Source organism: Palaemon carinicauda, chromosome 11, assembly GCF_036898095.1.
Source record: "Palaemon carinicauda isolate YSFRI2023 chromosome 11, ASM3689809v2, whole genome shotgun sequence".
Lineage (NCBI taxonomy): Eukaryota > Metazoa > Arthropoda > Malacostraca > Decapoda > Palaemonidae > Palaemon > Palaemon carinicauda.
The window spans coordinates 114,968,283-114,988,282 of record NC_090735.1 but is presented as its reverse complement, the minus strand read 5'-3'; the positions used below and the strand labels follow the sequence as shown (position 1 = coordinate 114,988,282).

The window sequence follows — 20,000 nt, the reverse complement described above, 5'->3', positions numbered from 1 at the left end:
CCTTCGGGCTTGCAGGAGCGGGGGAGCCCCGCCCAGCCAACAATAGAGAGTTCCTGTATCTAGCTTATTTTTAAAAAAACATGAAGGGTGGAATCAGGAGGGCCGTCATGAATAGCAAAAGAATCTTAAAGACTTCTTTCTCTTCATGAGGAAGAAGAAGTCTTCAAGGTTCTTGTTTCGAAGACTTCTTTTTCCTCATGGAGAGAAAGAAGAAGTCTTCAAGATTCTTGTTTTGAATACTTCTTTCTTCTAAGAAGAAAGGGATCAACGACAAGTGGAATCAGGAAGGCAGTCATGAAAAGCAAAAGAAGAATTTTGAAGACTTCTTTCTCTTCATGAGGAAGAAGTCTTCAAGATTCTTGTTTTGAAGATTTTTTCTCCCTCATGGAGAGAAAGAAGAAGTCTTCAAGATTTTTGTTTTGAAGACTTCTTTCTTCTAAGAAGAAAGGAATCAGCGACAAGTGGAATCAGGAAGGCGGTCATGAAAAGCAAAAGAAGAATTTTGAAGACTTCTTTCTCTTCATGAGGAAGAAGAAGTCTTCAAGATTCTTGTTTTGAAGACTTTTTCTTCCTCATGGAGAGAAAGAAGAAGTCTTCAAGATTCTTGTTTTGAAGACTTCTTTCTTCTAAGAAGAAAGGAATCAACGACAAGTGGAATCAGGAAGGCAGTTATGAAAAGCAAAACAAGAATCTTGAAGACTAATAACTGGTTTATATGAAATGATTCTGACAGAATATACAGGAAGAAGAGGGAGAAAGGAAGGAGAACGGGAGAGAAGAAATAAAGTATCCGAAAAGGAGAACTAGTTATTATTTGTTGATCAGTTTACGATTGGCGGATTTGAAAGGAGAAAGTAAAGTCCTTAATGTAGAAGATCCAAAAATAAAGATCGTGCAGAATAAGGCGGAAACTGCACAGAAGTAGAGAATATTGAAGGACCAGAGAAAGATCGAGAATTCTTCAGTCTGAAGTAATTTTTTTTCTCTCTGAAAAAGGAAGGACTTCTAAGGAAAGGCACTCCAATTGGACGTTTTCCTTTTGGAAATTCCTAACAGGCTCCCATCCAGAATAGTCTTCAAAATTCTCCCAACTCGTTGTTCGATTCCAATTTGTCTTTCGTCATCAATAGGAAAGTTGAATGCTTTCCTGTCAGAGCTCCAAAATATTATTAGTCTCTCTGTTAGGAGAAATATGAAATACCGGTGCATTTCCAAATCGGATTCAAATTGTCATTCGTCTTGAGCAGGAATGTTAGAAAAGGTAAAAAGATGGTTTTTATCGTTTTATTGATCAACCCAAATTTGCAAGATTTTATCACCGACTTGCTTCTGAGGCCATTAAAAACGAAATAAGATTTGGTTGATGCAAAATATGCTTTGGTGAAAGTTAAGAGAATTATTGAGTCTGCGACTTTGGAAGAAAACCAAAATACATCGTCAAAAAGGAATCAACGACAAGTGGAATCAGGAAGGCAGTTATGAAAAGCTAAACAAGAATCTTCAAGACTAATAATGGATTTATTTGAAAGGATTCGGACAGAAAATACAGGAAGAAGAGAGAGACAGGAAGGAGAACGGGAGAGAGGAAATAAAGAATCCGAAAAGGAGAACTAGTTATTATTTGTTGATCACTTTACGATTGTGTGGATTTGAAATGAGAAAATAAAGTCCATAATGTTGAAGATCCAAAAATAAAGATTGTGCAGAATAAGGCGGAAACTGCACGGAAGTAGAGAATATTGAAGGACCAGAGAAAGCTAAAGTTCTTCAATCTGAAGTATTTTTTTTCCTCTAAAAGGAAGAACTTCAAAGGAGAGACACTCCAATTGGACGTCTTCTTGTTAGCACGTGCTTATAAGAAAAATAATTATCTAGGACCGACGAAGGAACGGGTTTGGGGTCGGAGATTTTTGGTTTACTGCGCCCCGGATTTGAACTAGGGTCTCCAGCTTCGGTCGTCATTTTGTGTCAGACTCACCATCATCTGTCTGTCATCAGTGTCATCCAACACAAGTAACAGCTTTTAAAAGATACAACCAACGCTCCGTTCCCCTTACGGGCTGCCAACGCAAGGGCCAGTGGTCCGCCTTGTATATAGGCGGGTCAATCTAAATCATCATCATCAGGAGAGGCAATTTGAGACAAGAGACCTCTTACGGTCATTATAGAAAGGCTATTTTAATTGCAAAGGGATCAATGGTTCAATTGGGTTCCGTCGTCATGAAACGCCTTCAAGATGTTCGTCAAAAGAAATTCGACCAAGAAGCGCAACGGCAGGAGGAGAGGAACTGGCCAAACAAATCCTCTGAGGAAAGAGTTTGTTGCCCTTCATCAGGACCCCTAAAAGATTGATACGCAATCGGGACATCAAAACGAATGTTAGCTTACGGGAAGAGTAGGAACGGGGTACCTTCACACGCGCACACACGTATATACAGTATATATATATATATATATATATATATATATATATATATATATATATATATATATATATATATATATATATATATATATATATATATATATGTGTGTGTGTGTGTGTGTGTGTTTGCTGGGTATTATTTTCTTACCTGTTACTATTTTGCTAATTTCTATGATAAATTAATTTATGGGGGAATATAACATTAAAGGGGATTTCGTATAATTACGTTTTGATATAGTTGACCATAACAGACAGTAAGTAGAGTATTGAGAAAATAGATCTTCCTCATTCCTGTTTTTTTTTCTGAGGCTAAACTAACTAGTTTAGTATTTAAGTCCTATGGAATTAGGAAACTCTTCATGGATGTTGATGCTTATGAAGGTGTAGACCCAAATGCTATTTTTCCTTCGTTTTTTTTTATAAAGACCACTTATTTCTTAGCTCTTAAATTGTCTGCTATTTTCTTCAAGTTATCAAATTATATATATATATATATATATATATATATATATATATATATATATATATATATATATATATATATATATATATGTGTGTGTGTGTGTGTGTGTGTGTGTGTGTGTGTGTGTGTGTGTGTGTGTGTGTATTTATATTTATTTATTTATTTATTATAGTCACAAGAGGAGAACTGAGTTTGTGTTTTCATTTTTCCTTTCGCGGCTATAATACTTGATTATTCTATGCTCATCACGTGTTAGCTTTTGTGATTTCTACACACACACGCACGCACTCACACACACACACACACACACACACACACACACATATATATATATATATATAATATATATATATATATATATATATATATATATATATATATATATATATATATATATATATATATGTGTGTGTGTGTGTGTGTGTGTGTGTGTGTGTGTATATATATATTTATATATAATGATAAATTTTGCACATTTAGACGTGTTTTTCATATTTATATAAGCCATATATTATACTCCCTTATTATCTGGATTCTCTTTATACGTCGGGATCAGAGAACCAAGGGGGAATCAACTCAAGAGATAATAGCTTCTGGTCGGATGGGGAATCGAACCTTGGTCCGAGAAACTGGCACGAAAATTGGTATTACATACACACACATATGTGTGTATATATATATATATATATATATATATATATATATATATATATATATATATATATATATATATATATATATATATATATATATATATATATAATGTGTGTGTTTTGTATTTGCAGTGGATATTTGAGACGTCAAATGATAATAAAGAATTGAAATATGGCAACTCGATTTGTAACTTTTGTATGCTTTTGCTAACAAAGACGGCCCTTTACTGTCTTTGGTTCGCTAAGGTTTGTGAAGGCTCCGCCCACTTCGTAGAAGTAGTAAGAAGAGCAACACCTTGTCTGTTTTGTCATGGGAACACCAGAGACATCTGACGAAAGATTTCCCCCGAGTGTCGGCGTTCTTTTGATTCTAACTGTACAGTATAGAGGCTAAGGCACTACCCAAGACTAGAGAACAATTAATTTATTTTGGAGTGTCCCTCTCCTAGAAGAGCTGCTTACCACAGCTAAAGAGTCTCTTCTTCCTTTACCAAGAGGACAGTAGCCACTGAACAAATACAGCGCAGTAGTTAACCCCTTTAAGAGAACAAGAATTCTTAGGTAATCTCAGTGTTGTCAGGTGTATGAGAACAGAGGAGAGTCTGTAGAGAATAAGCCAGACTATTCGATGTATGTGTAGGCAAAGGGAAAATGAACCGTAACTAGAGAGAAGGATCCAGCCAAAGGACCCTATGCCTCTCTAGCAGTAGTATTTCAACGGGTGGCTGGTTCCCGGGCCAGCTTACTACCAACAACCAAGGCTCTACGGGTTACCAACTTCCAGTTCCGCATAAGTAAAGATATATACGCTTTCTACAATACTAAATTATAATTGCATCCATTTTTCTTTTCTTTTTTTCTCAAATCATAGCCAACAACTACACTACTTTACATAGAATCAATGAGAATGTCATAACTTGAACTTTTATAATGATAAATTTATTTGGTTTTACGAAATTGTTCCAGTTATCTAATTTAATTTTAGTCTCATATTTTCCCAGTTTGGGACTTTCCTTGAACAAATATTAAATTTCTCATAATTGCAACTCATACCTAGAGGTTTTAACATTTACGAGCTTTCCCGAAATATTTGGTTCTTCGTTTCTCGAAAGATGTTGACCTGCCAAGTAGGCTATATGAGTGTATGGTGGCTATTTTTGGTGTCTATTGATTAACGCTTTACTCTAATTGATATTTCTCGTTCTCTTCAGACTCAGCCTTTTCAAAAAAAAAAAAAAAAAAAATGCACACTCATCGCTGTAAACCATCGTACCCAATATCTGAGCAGTCGGAAAAATTAGAATTCAATATCACTTTCTTGACAGCAAAAATGTCAATAATCATTTTAATCCGAAAACCAAATGGTAATATATAATTATCACCCACTAGGTCTAGATATTTAGACCTTGTATCACCCTGGTATCACCCATAATTCCCGGGAGCCCCTCGATGCTCTGAGTAATTTGAAGAATTTCTTCAAGATGAACCATGCAGGTTCCAGCAAACGAAGTTAGTCTAACAAATGGATGATATAATAAACTATATAAAGGAAACGCAGAACATTAGCATACATATTTAGCTGTGGATGAAATACTGTCATTCGACGTTGATATATGGAAAATTACATTTGAATGTATTCATTGCAGTATTTTACTAATTAAAGATATAAATTATGTAACAAGAGAGTTTTTAAGAAGGTAACGAGCGAATGATTGACACCAGAGCGTGTGGTAGGGTTGTTGTTGTTGGGGTATTAAAGCCAACACTTGTTGTTGGCACGGGCCTTTCCCTTGGTTGGCCCGTAGAGAAACATTAATTTTGTGGTAGGGTAGAAGCAAGGTCTCTATATACCAGGTCAGCCAACGTGGGTAGAAGTATCCCCGATGCCACCCCCGAAAAAAAACCCTTTCACTCTTGAAACTTGATTACTTATGCGTCTTGATACAGATCCCGAACACCAGAGACCTCTCGCTACCAGAACTAGTTCGAATTCATTGGTTCAAGTTATAGTTTATTTGTTTCCTTTTATCCTTTCCTCACCGAGCTATTTTTCCCCCATTGGAGTCCTTGGGGTTACAGCATCCTGCTTTTCCAAGTAGGGTTGCAGCTTAGATAATAATAATAATAATAATAATAATAATAATAATAATAATAATAATAATAATAATAATAATAATATACTGTATTTTTCGCGTCATGCTCTTTTTAATGAATGTTTGCTACAGCCATATGAAATGCATTTAAATATATGTTAACTAACTACTTAATAAAACAAATACAAAATATCTATTGTCAACTTAGCGATTCAAGAGTATGATTTGGCTAATAAACAAAAAATCTTCTTTCAGCAATTTTGGAGATGGGTGGCACGAAGAAGAACTGCATGGAGCCCCTGAATATGGATATGAACCATCCAGACAACAATATATCGTTCAGTAACAAAAAGGGATGTTATATCAGCCGACTGGCCATTTTCTTTCTCTTTGTCCTTTTCCTGTGTTCTGTTGCTGCCACAGGATTCCTCGTCTTCTATTATCATTCAGAAGTCAAGTTTGCTTTCGAGGAAGTGAAGGAGTACCTCGGTTTAATGGTAACTAAGTCTCTCTTTTTAAATGGTTATAATGTTCAAATTAAATTAGATCGAATAGCTATTAATAGCGTTCTGTAACATCTGATGGATATGCCTAGGGTTTTTGTAGTAAGGGTGACAGGGAACTATATTGAAAGTGGAATATTTAATCTCATAGTAACTTAAACCAGCAAAAGGAAATTAAAACAAGCCATAGTTCGACTATCAAATCAGTAGCATTAATTTCCGCTGTAGGCTACTATTAAACGGTTGTAATGCTTATAATTCTAATACAGCCACTCCTATATGTATTTTCAGGGACAAAGCAAAGATTATACACTAGAGGAGAAAACGAACTTGATATCCTCGACAACGATGAAAATGTTAACGGAAGATCCAGGAAGAGTTTTCCCCGATCTCTCGTCAACAGTTGCCTATTCAGAACCTGAAGATGATGTGAACATCGTGGACTTCGTCCCTGTCACTGACGAGCACTACTTGGACAGTTCTACTGAAACTAACACAGAAATACCCTTAGATGAAGTGGGTGAAAAATCGCCCTCCGCTTCTTCTTCCGAGGTGGAGGCTGAAACCCTGGCCCATGACATTGAGATGGTACAGCCTGAACTGTCCTCTATTATTTCTTCTTCTTTTTCGCCAGAAGTAGATAGACGGTCTCTCAGGCTTCCCAGGGCTCTCAAGCCGGTCCATTACCTAATAAGACTTCAGCCATTCGTCAACGGAAATTTCAGTGTCCGTGGATATCTAGAAGTGGAGATTGAAGTGCTTGAAGAGACATCTAATGTTACGCTTCACATCGCTGATATCATAACCCATAACGAAACCGTGATAGTAAGTTGGTCTCAGATTTAACATTCCTTCATCCTGCCTTCTGTAAAACTCAATATTCTTTACAGTCAATACAAGTATTTCAGTGAGATTTTAATTTGATAATTTACAGTGTATTGGTAGAGTAAAAAATTAATTCACAGCATTATCACGTTTTGTAAAATTTAGTTTTTCAAACATTTATTTTTTGAAATATGATTGTGCCTTGATAGAATATATTACACATTTGCAACCCAATTTCCTTATGAAGGTAGTAGGTTGGCCAAAGCACCAGCCACCCGTTGAGATACTACCGCCATAGAGTTATTGGGTTTTTTGGCTGGCCAGGCAGTACTACATTGGATCCCTTTCTCTGGTTACGGTTCATTTCATCTTTGTCGACACATACAGATTAGTCTGACCTATTCTTTGCACATTCTCCTCTTTCCTCATACACTTGATAACACCGTAATTACCAAACAATTCTTCTTCTCTTAAGAGGTTAACTACTGCACTGAAACTATTCAATGGCTACTTTCCTCTTGCCTAGGGTAGAAGATACTCTTCTAGAAGAAAGACACTCCAAAATCAAACCATTGTTCTCTAGTCTTGGGTAGCGCCATACCCTCTGTACCATGGTCTTCCACTGTCTTGGGTTAGAGTTCTTTTGCTTGAGGGTACACTTGGGCACACTATTATATCTTGCTTCTCTTCCTCTTATTATTTTGAAGATTTTATTCTCTTGTTATTTTCAAGTTTTTACACTTTAAAAATGAAAGATTTATTTTAATCTTATTATTGTTCTTAAACTTCTCTTCTAGTTTTCCCTTATTTCGTTTCCTCGCTAGGCTATTTTCCCAGTTGGAGCCCTTGGGCTTACAGCATCCTGCTCTTCCAACTAGGGTTGTAGCTTAGCTAATAATAATAATAATAATAATAATAATAATAATAATAATAATAATAATAATAATAATAATAATAATAATAATAATAATGACTGGCCATCCAGAAAAAAAGGGTGAGACTATAATGATTTTTACCTACTCATTCGTCTTTTTCAAGGCTCTCTGTAATTAAACCCACATATGAATGCGAGTAAACATATATAGCCTACTTATGCATAAGAATTCATACATTCACACGAAACATACAAGAAAACTACAGTATATTAGTATTATGAAGTGTGCACCAACAATTTCTCTCTCACGCACATTCTACATACCCACTAATGATAAATGTCGACTATTTATTTTGTCTTCAGTTACGGAAACTCCAAGATTTCGGAAACCTTGAAACGCTAGTCCAAAGACACGAATTCGATGCCAAACGGGAGTTCTATATAGCCCACTTGTCCCAGCCATTGGAAAAGGGAAGTCGACATCTGATGAGTATGGAGTTTGAGGGATATCTCAACGACAACATGAAGGGTTTTTACAGGTCTACCTACGAGGATGCCGACGGGAGCCAAAAGTAATGTTTGCGACCTAATTGATGATTGTCTATCTCTGGATTAATTTTTTGTTGTAATTAAGCAATTTCATAACTACAGTAGGCCTAATGTGTGTTTAGGAGTATTTTCAAAACCTACCTCATTAAGTTAATCAATGTCAATGTTTTTTATGACGAACTAAAGTATTTGGATTTCCATCACATTTTGAATAATAAAGTTAACATTTCCTTACCTTGTCATAACGTTTTCATATATGAAAAAAAGTTGCACGAAAATGTTTTTGCTTACAAAACGATAATTATTCTTTTTTCCAGGTTTTTAGCAGCCACTCAATTTCAAGCAAGTGACGCACGTCGGGCATTCCCTTGTTTCGACGAACCAGGATTCAAGGCTACTTTTGAAATCTATCTAGCGAGAGAAGAAGCCATGACGACGATCTCTAATATGCCTATCGTTGAAACAACGCCAATGTAAGAAACAACTCTTATTTTGTAATGAGACAAACAAAAATATCTTTGGTTATTATTATTATTATTATTATTATTATTATTATTATTATTATTATTATTATTAGCTAAGCTACAACCCTAGTTTGAAAAGCAGGATGCTATAAGCCCACGTGTTCCAACATGGGAAAAAAATTGTTCAGTAGGGAGAGGAAATATATAAACTACAAGAGAAGTAATGAACAATTAAAATAAGACATTTCAAGAACAATAACAACATTAAATCGATCTTTCAAATATAAACTATAAAAAGAGACTTATGTCAGCCTGTTCAGCATAAAAACATTCACTGCAATTTTGAACTTTTGAAGTTCCATCGATTCAACTACTTGATAAGAAAATCATTCACCAACTCTTCTCTTAGAATGGGCAACATAAAACAGTCACAGATATAAAATATCTAATCTTCCTTTTATAAAATTCATTATACTTAATCATATGCCTCATCAACCCTACTTTTGATAAATAACAATAACTTTTTATCCAAAGGTTCGACCAAGATGGATGGGTCTGGGATAGATATAACACTACCATTCCAATGTCCAGTTATCTCGTCGCTTTTGCTGTCTCGGATTTTGCATCAATGAACGAAACTAACGAAAACTGGATGTTTAGAGGTAAGCTTATATATATATATATATATATATATATATATATATATATATATATATATATATATATATATATATATATATATATATATATATATATATATATACATATATATATACATATATATATATATATATATATATATATATATATATATATATATATATATATATATATGTATATATATATATATATATATATATATATATATATATATATATATATATATAAAGTTGGGGATAGTGGAGAAGGATTGGACTGGGTTAGTAATATAAAATTAGCTGACCTAGAGTACGTTGATGATGCTGTCTTTAATAGCAGAACACCACAGGACTTGTAAAGCTTGCTTACCAGAATGCATGAAATATCACATGAGCTCAAGGTAAATAGAATAAAGACAGAGAGGATGAGAGCGGAATATTCAATGGAAGATGAAATATCCTTGGAAGGAGAAATGATTGATAAGGTGGGAATATTTAAATATTTAGGAACTATGATCTCTTATGCAGGATCTTTAGAATTTGAATATAAAGAAAGATAGAAAAAAGTAAACCAGGTAATGGCTAGATTAAGTAAAATTTGGAAATCTAATCACCTGAATTTACACATAAAAATCAGGCTATATATCAGTTTAGAGAGATCAGTGTTATTGTATGGACATGAGTCGTGGTATGACAATGAAACAACATCCAACAGAGTTTGTAGCTTTGAGGACAAAGCCATTAGAAGAATATTGAGAGTTAAATGGCAGGACAGGCTTATGAATGAAAGTATAAGAGAGATTACTAGAGTGCCATATGTGAATGAGGTCATGGTGAGGGGTAGATGGAGATGGTTTGAGCATGCTCTTCGCAACCCCCAAGAGAGATTAGTTCAGAAAACTTTCAATTGGGCTCCAAAAGACACTAGAAGAATTGGAAGACCCAGCTCTAATTTGCTGAGGACTATAAACCGTGAAGTAGGAGATCATGTCTGGAGAAGTATTGATTTAGATTATATGCCTTTTTATTTGCTATTCTCTTTACCTATTTAAATCTGGTCATGGATTTGTTTAATTATTCTTTCATTTATTACAGAGTTAAAAATCGTATGGATCTTGTGGAGTTTCCCAATAGATTTATAAAATTAAAGAGTTTAAAATCTTTAGAGGAAAGGATGGGAATGAATACGAATATATCAATGAATCGAGGGGTTTTTATTTCAAGTGTCGTTTGTGATTCCTTGTCAATAGGCTACCTCACAGAATTCCCTCTGTTCTGGAAATACATTGGAATTTCATATAAAGTTGAAGGTATAACTGAATGATCAATACTCATTGAAACCGTGTTCTTGTGACCCTGGAATGACTAGAAACTTCTTTTACTTGGAATTTAGATGAAGCTTACACAACTTTCTGCACCTGGTTATTGCAGTAAGGATTTTGAAAATGTATCATTAATACATTACAATGACTTTCAAGATCTTTATAGTCTATAGAAATAGATTTAGTACCTTTTCATGTTTGGGTAATCATTCTTATACTCTTACGTTGATACAAGCACTAGGTGGCAAAACACTGTAATTCTAAGACTACCTACTCTTCACTTTACAATAAAACTCTATAAAGTAGTTCAAAATTGAGTTTACAATTTGCAACTAACCAAATTTGTTTATGATATATCTTTCTTATCTATATTGATTTATTATATCCTTACTTTGTCTAGATTCCTTATATATATATATATATATATATATATATATATATATATATATATATATATATATATATATATATATATATATATATATATATATGTGTGTGTGTGTGTGTGTGTGTATGTATGTATATATATATATATATATATATATATATATATATATATATATATATATATATATAAATATACATACATATATATATATATATATATATATATATATATATATATATATATATATATATATATATATATATCAATTAACGTAAACCGAGACTTGAATTGTCTTTCTTGGAACGAGCATCGCTACCACATGGCTGTAGAACGTACTTTTGGATGTTGGGTATTATCTGGAAAGAGAGATTACATTCATCCTTTAATTGTGATCACGACATCATTTCAACTCAAGAGTATGAATAATCTACCAATTGATACTAAGGTGGAATTTCACCAAAGATATTTCAGTAACAATCTTCAATTCTTCTGATAGTGTGGGCAAGAGAATCGGCCCTCGACCAAGCAGAATACGCCCTCAGTATTGGACCTAAGATGCTGAGTCACTTCGAAGAGTTTTTCAAGATCCCATTTCCTCTGCCAAAACTGGACATGATCGCTTTGCCAGATTTCGCCCCTGGAGCGATGGAAAATTGGGGTCTTGTCACCTTCAGGTGAGGTTTCATGTATTTTCCCGTGCTATTTAATCAGTGCTATCAGTGCCAACGCACCTAGATTCATTTAATACTGATCGCATGCTTCTTTTGTTAGAATGCTCTGGTGGTCTTCTTTTCTACTACAATTCCACTCCATTTGCAGGGAGACTTTGATGCTCTATCACCCATCCACGTCATCTGCATACAACAAGCAACTCATAGCGTCTGTCACAAGTCATGAACTGGCCCACCAGTGGTTTGGGAACTTGGTGACTCCTCAGTGGTGGACAGACATCTGGCTCAACGAAGGTTTTGCTTCCTACGTTGAATACATTGGGGTGGATCATGTGAGTATTTATGAGAACAGTTTTTCCAGTCACAGAAAGGTAAAAAGGCTAATCAGCGACTGTTTCTTTCCTTATCCTGACAGACTTTGAAATTCATTTTCTACCTCTATTTTTCTTAACTTACAATCTAAAGCGTTCTAAAAATATCTATTGTACAGAATCATTTTTTCTTGAAATTTACTTTCCCTCCATTCATTTTCCTTTTTTTCAGGGTCAGAGGTAGCAAAATGCATTTGGCAGCCCTTACAATGGGCCTTTGACCTTTAATACATACACTCTATTTATCGCAAACAAAAATGTCCAGACAAGAGCGACTAAATGCATCCAAAACTAGCCATTTCTTCACTATCGCTTATTATAGATATAAAGCGTCGGACTAGATTGAGAATATTAGAATTTAGAAATGTTGACTTGAGGGTTTTTAATATCATCTCAAAGGTTTTTGCCACCATTATCGATATCAAAATTCCCAGTCTCTAGGCCTATGTAAACTCATTTTATTGACGATTTTCAAAATCATTACTTAAGAAGGAAATCATAGTATTCAATTGTCAGTATATAGCCTCTTAATCTTTTTGGGATATGATTCTCGTGATTTTCCTATCGAACTATTTGACTATTGTACTAAGATTACTATCATCATCATTATTATAAAGGCATGTGTTGTTTACAGGAAAGTATATCACATGAGACAATAGGGGAAAACAGCCAGACAGCTAATTATGGAGTGTGCAGCCAGTAGATAAAGATTGTATAACTCTTTGGTGTCAAAACGAGTAAATAAGATTACTCTCTTTACTTCTATATGCATTATAACATTCCACATACTTAGTATGACAGTATAACGCTGTCATATCGTAGCTTTATTCGGAATTTTAATACATATATCACGTAAACAATGTTTCTCTAATCCAACTCAGGTGGAACCCTCATTCCAAATGATGGAGCAGTTTGTACTGGAAAGGATCCATAGAATATTCCAAATGGATAGCTTGGAATCATCTCATCCTATAAGACATGATGCAGAAAATGCTGACATGATTGCTTATGACAAAGGTAATGATATACAATAATTTAATTTCAGTTTGTAAAAGGAACATCTTTTGTTTCAAATTCATTTCATAAAAGTCATCCACTGGTTTCAGTTTATCACATGACGAATTATTATGTCATGTCATGAAAGGAATATCAATTACTTTGAGTCAATTTCATGTTTTATTTATCAAATGAATTCCTTACCACAAGAGGGATATCAATTACTTTGAGTCAATTTCATGTTATATTCATTAAATGAATTCCTTACCACAAGAGGAATATCAATTACTTTGAGTCAATTTCATGTTTTATTTATCAAATGAATTCCTTACCACAAGAGGGATATCAATTACTTTGAGTCAATTTCATGTTATATTCATTAAATGAATTCCTTACCACAAGAGGAATATCAATTACTTTGAGTCAATTTCATGTTTTATTTATCAAATGAATTCCTTACCACAAGAGGGATATCAATTACTTTGAGTCAATTTCATGTTATATTCATTAAATGAATTCCTTACCACAAGAGGAATATCAATTACTTTGAGTCAATTTCATGTTATATTCATTAAATGAATTCCTTACCACAAGAGGGATATCAATCACTTTGAGTCAATTTCATGTTATATTCATTAAATGAATTCCTTACCACAAGAGGGATATCAATTACTTTGAGTCAATTTCATGTTATATTTATTAAATGAATTCCTTACCACGAGAGGGATATCAATCACTTTGAGTCAATTTCATGTTATATTTATTAAATGAATTCCTTACCACGAGAGGGATATCAATCACTTTGAGTCAATTTCATGTTATATTCATTAAATGAATTCCTTACCACGAGAGGGATATCAATTACTTTAAGTCCTTAGAGGTTTCTCATAAAGTTCACTTTTTCTAAGCAAAGGATTCGAATTTGAAGTAAAGACGCCAAAGACAGGGAAAATAAACTCTACAGGGAAAAGAAGACTGAAATGGGGAAAGACGAAAACTGTGGTGGTTCCTCACTTGATATTATCAGTGTTCGGATGTCATAAGCATATAAGAAGTTGCCGTTCCCAGGAATAAAGGAAATGCGAACTTCATATATTAGAATTTTGGCATCTTAGATTTATGCCTTTTGTCTTTAATTTTATTTTATTCTTTAACTTTCTGTAGGAAAATATAGTTACTATTATGCTCAATGTGTACCAAATGAGTGAACTGTACAATATTGATAAGTTAAGAATACATGTCTATTACGAAACAATTATAAAAAAAAAGATCTTTATTTCAGGCTCATCGGTCATCAGAATGATGAATCATTTCTTAAGTGACGCCACATTCACAAGGGGTTTGAATAACTATCTACGAGCATTGTAAGTTCTCCTTTCCCGTCTCTGTGTCCTATTATTTATTAATAAAGAATACAACAATGCGAAAAAAAAATTGTTGAGGATAGTTTTAAGTCAAAATACTTCTATTGCACTTTGCATATCTGATCTGGTCTGATTGTAAGGTGGCTTGCACACTCTTAAAGAAAGACAATTAGTTTTACTTAACAAAGATAAATACATAATTATACATATCAATATATGGATTGAAATTTGAAAATATAGTTGCAGAATGTCTTTCTGTAATAATGTTCTGAGTGAAGGTGTCGCTTTTTCTTGAAGGAAAATTCCGAACCATTCATGCATTCGGATAATCTTGAAATCGTTACACACTTATTCACATATCTACAGAAAACAAAATTAACTCTACTTACATGCAACATATAAGTGGTATGTCATATATATATATATATATATATATATATATATATATATATATATATATATATATATATATATATATATATATATATATATATATGTGTGTGTGTGTGTGTGTGTGTGTGTGTGTCTGGTGCAAATGTATTGCCTATGTTTGTGCATATACTATTGATCCATTACCAGGTACTGTCCATTTATCTATAATTCTAAAAAAAATGCAATGATAATTAATCTATCATTTCCAAAAATTCCCTATGGATTTCTTCTACTCTCTGCACTTGAATAAGCGACCACATTATATCAGCAGTAACACACTACTGAATTTTGAACGAACAATTCCCTCTCAAGCTGATTCTGCTATGACCTATCATCTATATACATCTTACAGCCAGTACGCAAACGCAGAACAAGACGATCTTTGGCATCATTTGACCGTGGCAGCCCACGAGGACCAAAGCCTTTCATCTAATCTGACTGTCAAGACAATTATGGATACCTGGACTTTACAAATGGGGTATCCGGTTGTCATGGTGCTCCGTAGTCCAGACGGTGTCATGGCTACTGTCACTCAGGTAAGTGACCGAAGTCCACACGGAGGTATAGATGCAGGTTTACAATTAACTATATCGATGGCAGAGGATTAAACATTTAAAGATGGGATGCAAACTAAATTTGACAGGTTTTAACTACACACTAACATTGATTATATGAACCCGATGGAATAAGCATTCAATAAAGCTCATTCTTTCTGTTTCCTCTGACAGGAGAGATTCCTTCAAGTTCCACCCAGGAGTCAAAACTCGCAAGTAGTAGGATCCCACAGCTACAGATGGTGGGTCCCTTTGACTTACACCGGGCGAGACTCTTCCGACTTCACTTCGACGAAGCCAAGATCGTGGATGAGTCCCTCGAACGATGCCATCACCTTGAGGGGACTTCCGCCGCATGATCAGTGGGTGATCTTCAACATCCAGCAGACCGGCTTCTACCGGGTCAACTATGATGTCAACAACTGGAAGCTGATCATCAATCAACTAATGGCGAACCATAGTGTGATCGGTACTATTAACAGGGCTCAGATCATCGACGATTCCCTTAATTTGGCTAAAGCTGGTAAGCCTGTTATATATTTACCCTTTTGGCATACATAATATATAAATATATATATATATATATATATATATATATATATATATATATATATATATATATATATATATATATATATATATATATATATATACATATATATATATATGTGTGTATATATATGTATATATGTATATATGTATATATATGTATATATATATATATATATATATATATATATATATATATATATATATATATATATATATATATATATAATACTTTCTATATAAGTAATCTTATTTGAAATATAAGAAAATCAGAGTCTTTGCATTAAGTACTTTACAAAATGGCATTCTATATAAAAACCAAGCTCATGTTTCTGAAAATGTTATTGAACAAAAGTAATCTATAACATCAAATTCTGTATTCAATGTCTAAAATAGAATGGCTACTCTTCTACTGTTTAGCATGTGGTAATCGAAGCTATCATTGAAAAACTCAAGAGATGGAAACCCTCTAAATGCGATGGAATAAATGTTGAGATGATGCTGACTGAAAATGAAGTGACTCCAGAATACTTACAAGATTATTTTGTAGAGTGTGGCATGAAGAGGCAAAATCCGATGAATAGGAGTTTGGAGTGTTGGTGAAAATGGCAAAAAAATGAGACCTGAGTTACTGAAAAAATTACAGAGGTATCACACTTACGTCAGTTGTTATGAAAATATATGCTTACACTAAAGAGACTGGAGAGAAACATTGATGAAAAGCTGAGAGATGACCAAGCGGGATTTAGTAAAGATAGAAGATGCACTGACCAAATTTTCATCTTGAGACATATACACCAATGCATAGAATACAGAAATTCACTTTTGATGGCATTTGTGGACTATGAAAAAGCCTTTGATACAGTGCACCGGCCAGTTTTGTGGAGAGTCCAGCGTTATTATGGAATTCCTCTTAAATGTGTGAATTTGATTAAGTCTGTTCATGAGCATAACAAGTGCAAGTTAATGTTAATGGAGCCCTATCAAATGAATTTCCAGTGAACAGCAGAGTACTCCAAGGGAATGTGTTGTCACCTTTGTTGTTTATCATCCTCGTGGATTTTGTAATGCCTAGAACAGTCGGAGATGGGGGAGAAGGATTAGACTGAATTGGTAATAGGAAATTAGCAGACCTACTATCTATTTCAAGGAAAGTAACACCTTCTTTTTTTAACATATCTAATGGACTAAGCTTCTGCCTAATGTGAAATCGGAACCACCAGAGTTTGAGAGCTGACCTAATTAAGAATAATGGATTCGAGCATCTACTCCGCATTAGTGTCTTACTTTATATAGAGAAATGTCATCTCAATTTTGTGGGCATGGTGAGAACAGAAATTAAGACATGACAACTAGCGCAGAATGACGTGTGTCGACCATGACGCTGGTCCCGTAACGTTCACACCTCCCACGCCCACCTTTCTGTATGGTTATCATTACATCAGTACAAGAAATTATATATACATATATATATATATATAAATTATATATATATATATATATATATATATATATATATATATATATATATATATATATATATATATATATATATATAGGCTACAGTATACTGTATATATACCTTTGATAGAGATAAGATAAGGTGTTTATTTTCTTATACAGGTATGCAGTCATTAGTCGGTTGAATAATATATATATATATATATATATATATATATATATATATATATATATATATATATATATATATATATATATATATATATATAATGAGAGAGAGAGAGAGAGAGAGAGAGAGAGAGAGAGAGAGAGAGAGAGAGAGAGAGAGAGAGAGAGAGAGAGAGAGAGAATCTGATGATGCATGATATTCAACTATACATGTCCGCGATGGTAGGCCATTAAACATGACAACATGATGCCAACCTATTCAATCCAATCTTCTGTTTATTGTTGTCTCGTTCCCTCTTGTAGTATGTTAAGAGTCGCAACACAAAAGCCTTATGACAACCTTGTGGACAATGGGAAAGCCTTCTAGACATGATATAAAATGAGTTAATTCAAACATAATAACTAATCAGTTACTTTAGATTCCATCAAAGAGAAGAATAATTCACTACAACTTATATATTATTTGATAAACATACAGAAATGGGGCCATGACCACAAAATTAAGATGGCATTTCTCGATATAAAGTAAGACAATAATACAGATTAGATGCTTGAATCCCCTTTTCCTAATTAGGTCGGTGTCTCAAACTCTGGTGGTTCCGGTTTCGTATTAATAAGAAGCCTATTTCATTACTTATATTTAAAAAACGAAGGGTGTTATGGGCCTTGAAATAGATAGTAGAGTATGCTAATGATGTCCTTATTAGCAGAATACCAGAGGATTTGCAATGCTTGCTTACCAGAATGCATGAAATATCACTCGAGGTTGGGCTTAAGATAAATAGATGGTGTCAACGGAGTATGCAATGGAAGACGAAATATCATTGGAAGGAGAAAGGATCATTGAGGTAGAATCATTCAAGTATCAAGGAACTATCATCACCACTACAGGGTCTTTAGAATTAGATTTTCGTGAAAGATTGAAAAAAAAGCATATCAGATAATGGCTAGATTAAATAAAATTTGGAAATCTAATAGCCTGAAATTACATAAAAAAAAAATCAGACTATATATCAGTTTGGGGAGATCGGTTTTATGGCGACGAGTCATGGTATGACAATAAAACCATCTCCAATACATTTAGTAGATTTGAAAAGAAAGCCCTCAGAAGGATATAGGGAGTTAAATGGCAAGACAGAATTAGAAATGAAAATATAAGAGAGATTACTCGAGTGCTATATGTGGATGAGATCATGGTGAGAGGTAGATAGAGATGGTTTGGGCATGTTTTTCACACTCCCCAAGAGAGACTAGTACGCCAAACATTTAGCTACGGTGAACAAGGTACTAGAAGAGTTGGAAGACCCAGGCCTACATGGATGAGGACTATGAAGCGTGAGGTAGATGATGATGAATGGGGAAGTATTGAATTAAAAGCTCAAGGTAGAGATGACTGGTGAAATCTAACCGAGGCACTTTGCGTCAATAGGTGCAGGAGGAGATGGCAATATGATATATTTTACATTTAAGGAAACTGATTTCTTTTTTTCAGGACACCTTCCGTATGCAGCACCCTTGTCGATACTGAGATACCTAGTCGCTGAGGAAGATTACGTTCCCTGGGCAGCAGCTCTCAATAACCTGTCATACTTGAAAAGAATGTTCAGATCAACGCCAGAATACGAAGTTCTAAGGGTGAGTGAGTGTGTGGAGAATTGTATTTTTGTTAAAGATGAGTGGGACCTTGATCCCGGTAAGTCTCCTTGCAACAAGCAGCAAAGCTCAACGGGGGAGCATATGGGCGCTAACACTCGAGGGCACAGCCCCCTGGCAATAACTTTGGTGCTGCAGTTCACGAACCTTCACTCTTATCCGGCCAGAGACCTAAAAACTCCACTTGTGACTAAGTAATTAATTGATGGTCTACCTTAGCTTTGTCAATCTAAGGTCATCTACACTCTTGGTCTCTATTTTGAATCCGTCCTAATGACCCCAGTGAGAAGCTGGACAGGCATTTACGTTAACATAGACAAAGGCAATGGATAATAGCAGTGAGGTATTTAAGTAAATTTAGATAGGGATCTTCACATTCAAAGCACTAAGTTAAAGCGTGCACTCGCTCACCTATTCCTACAGAGTAGGTTACTCTCAACATCTCGGGTATAACAGTAACCCGTACTAAATTATAGCTGGTTTGTTTAAAGTGAAATCTTCAAATTAGGGGGTTAAAGATACCAATGTCTGCAATCTATTTTAATTTCATTATTACAGCAGTGGAGAGAATCAGTAACTCAATA

General features: G+C 34.3%; 1 protein-coding gene across 1 annotated transcript in view; it reads left to right on the top strand.

The window, feature by feature from the left end:
* The window catches only part of LOC137650132 (aminopeptidase N-like), a 67,513-nt gene that overhangs the window by 20,287 nt on the left and 27,226 nt on the right, over positions 1 to 20,000 (top strand). The window contains exons 2-13 of the mRNA XM_068383277.1: positions 5,890 to 6,131; positions 6,429 to 6,962; positions 8,200 to 8,408; positions 8,703 to 8,858; positions 9,384 to 9,511; positions 11,694 to 11,871; positions 12,017 to 12,200; positions 13,121 to 13,256; positions 14,518 to 14,599; positions 15,384 to 15,567; positions 15,760 to 16,108; positions 19,256 to 19,398. Of these exons, the coding sequence (XP_068239378.1) occupies positions 5,901 to 6,131; positions 6,429 to 6,962; positions 8,200 to 8,408; positions 8,703 to 8,858; positions 9,384 to 9,511; positions 11,694 to 11,871; positions 12,017 to 12,200; positions 13,121 to 13,256; positions 14,518 to 14,599; positions 15,384 to 15,567; positions 15,760 to 16,108; positions 19,256 to 19,398 (2,514 nt within the window). The 5' untranslated portion in view covers positions 5,890 to 5,900. The remainder of the gene's footprint in view (positions 1 to 5,889; positions 6,132 to 6,428; positions 6,963 to 8,199; positions 8,409 to 8,702; positions 8,859 to 9,383; positions 9,512 to 11,693; positions 11,872 to 12,016; positions 12,201 to 13,120; positions 13,257 to 14,517; positions 14,600 to 15,383; positions 15,568 to 15,759; positions 16,109 to 19,255; positions 19,399 to 20,000) is intronic.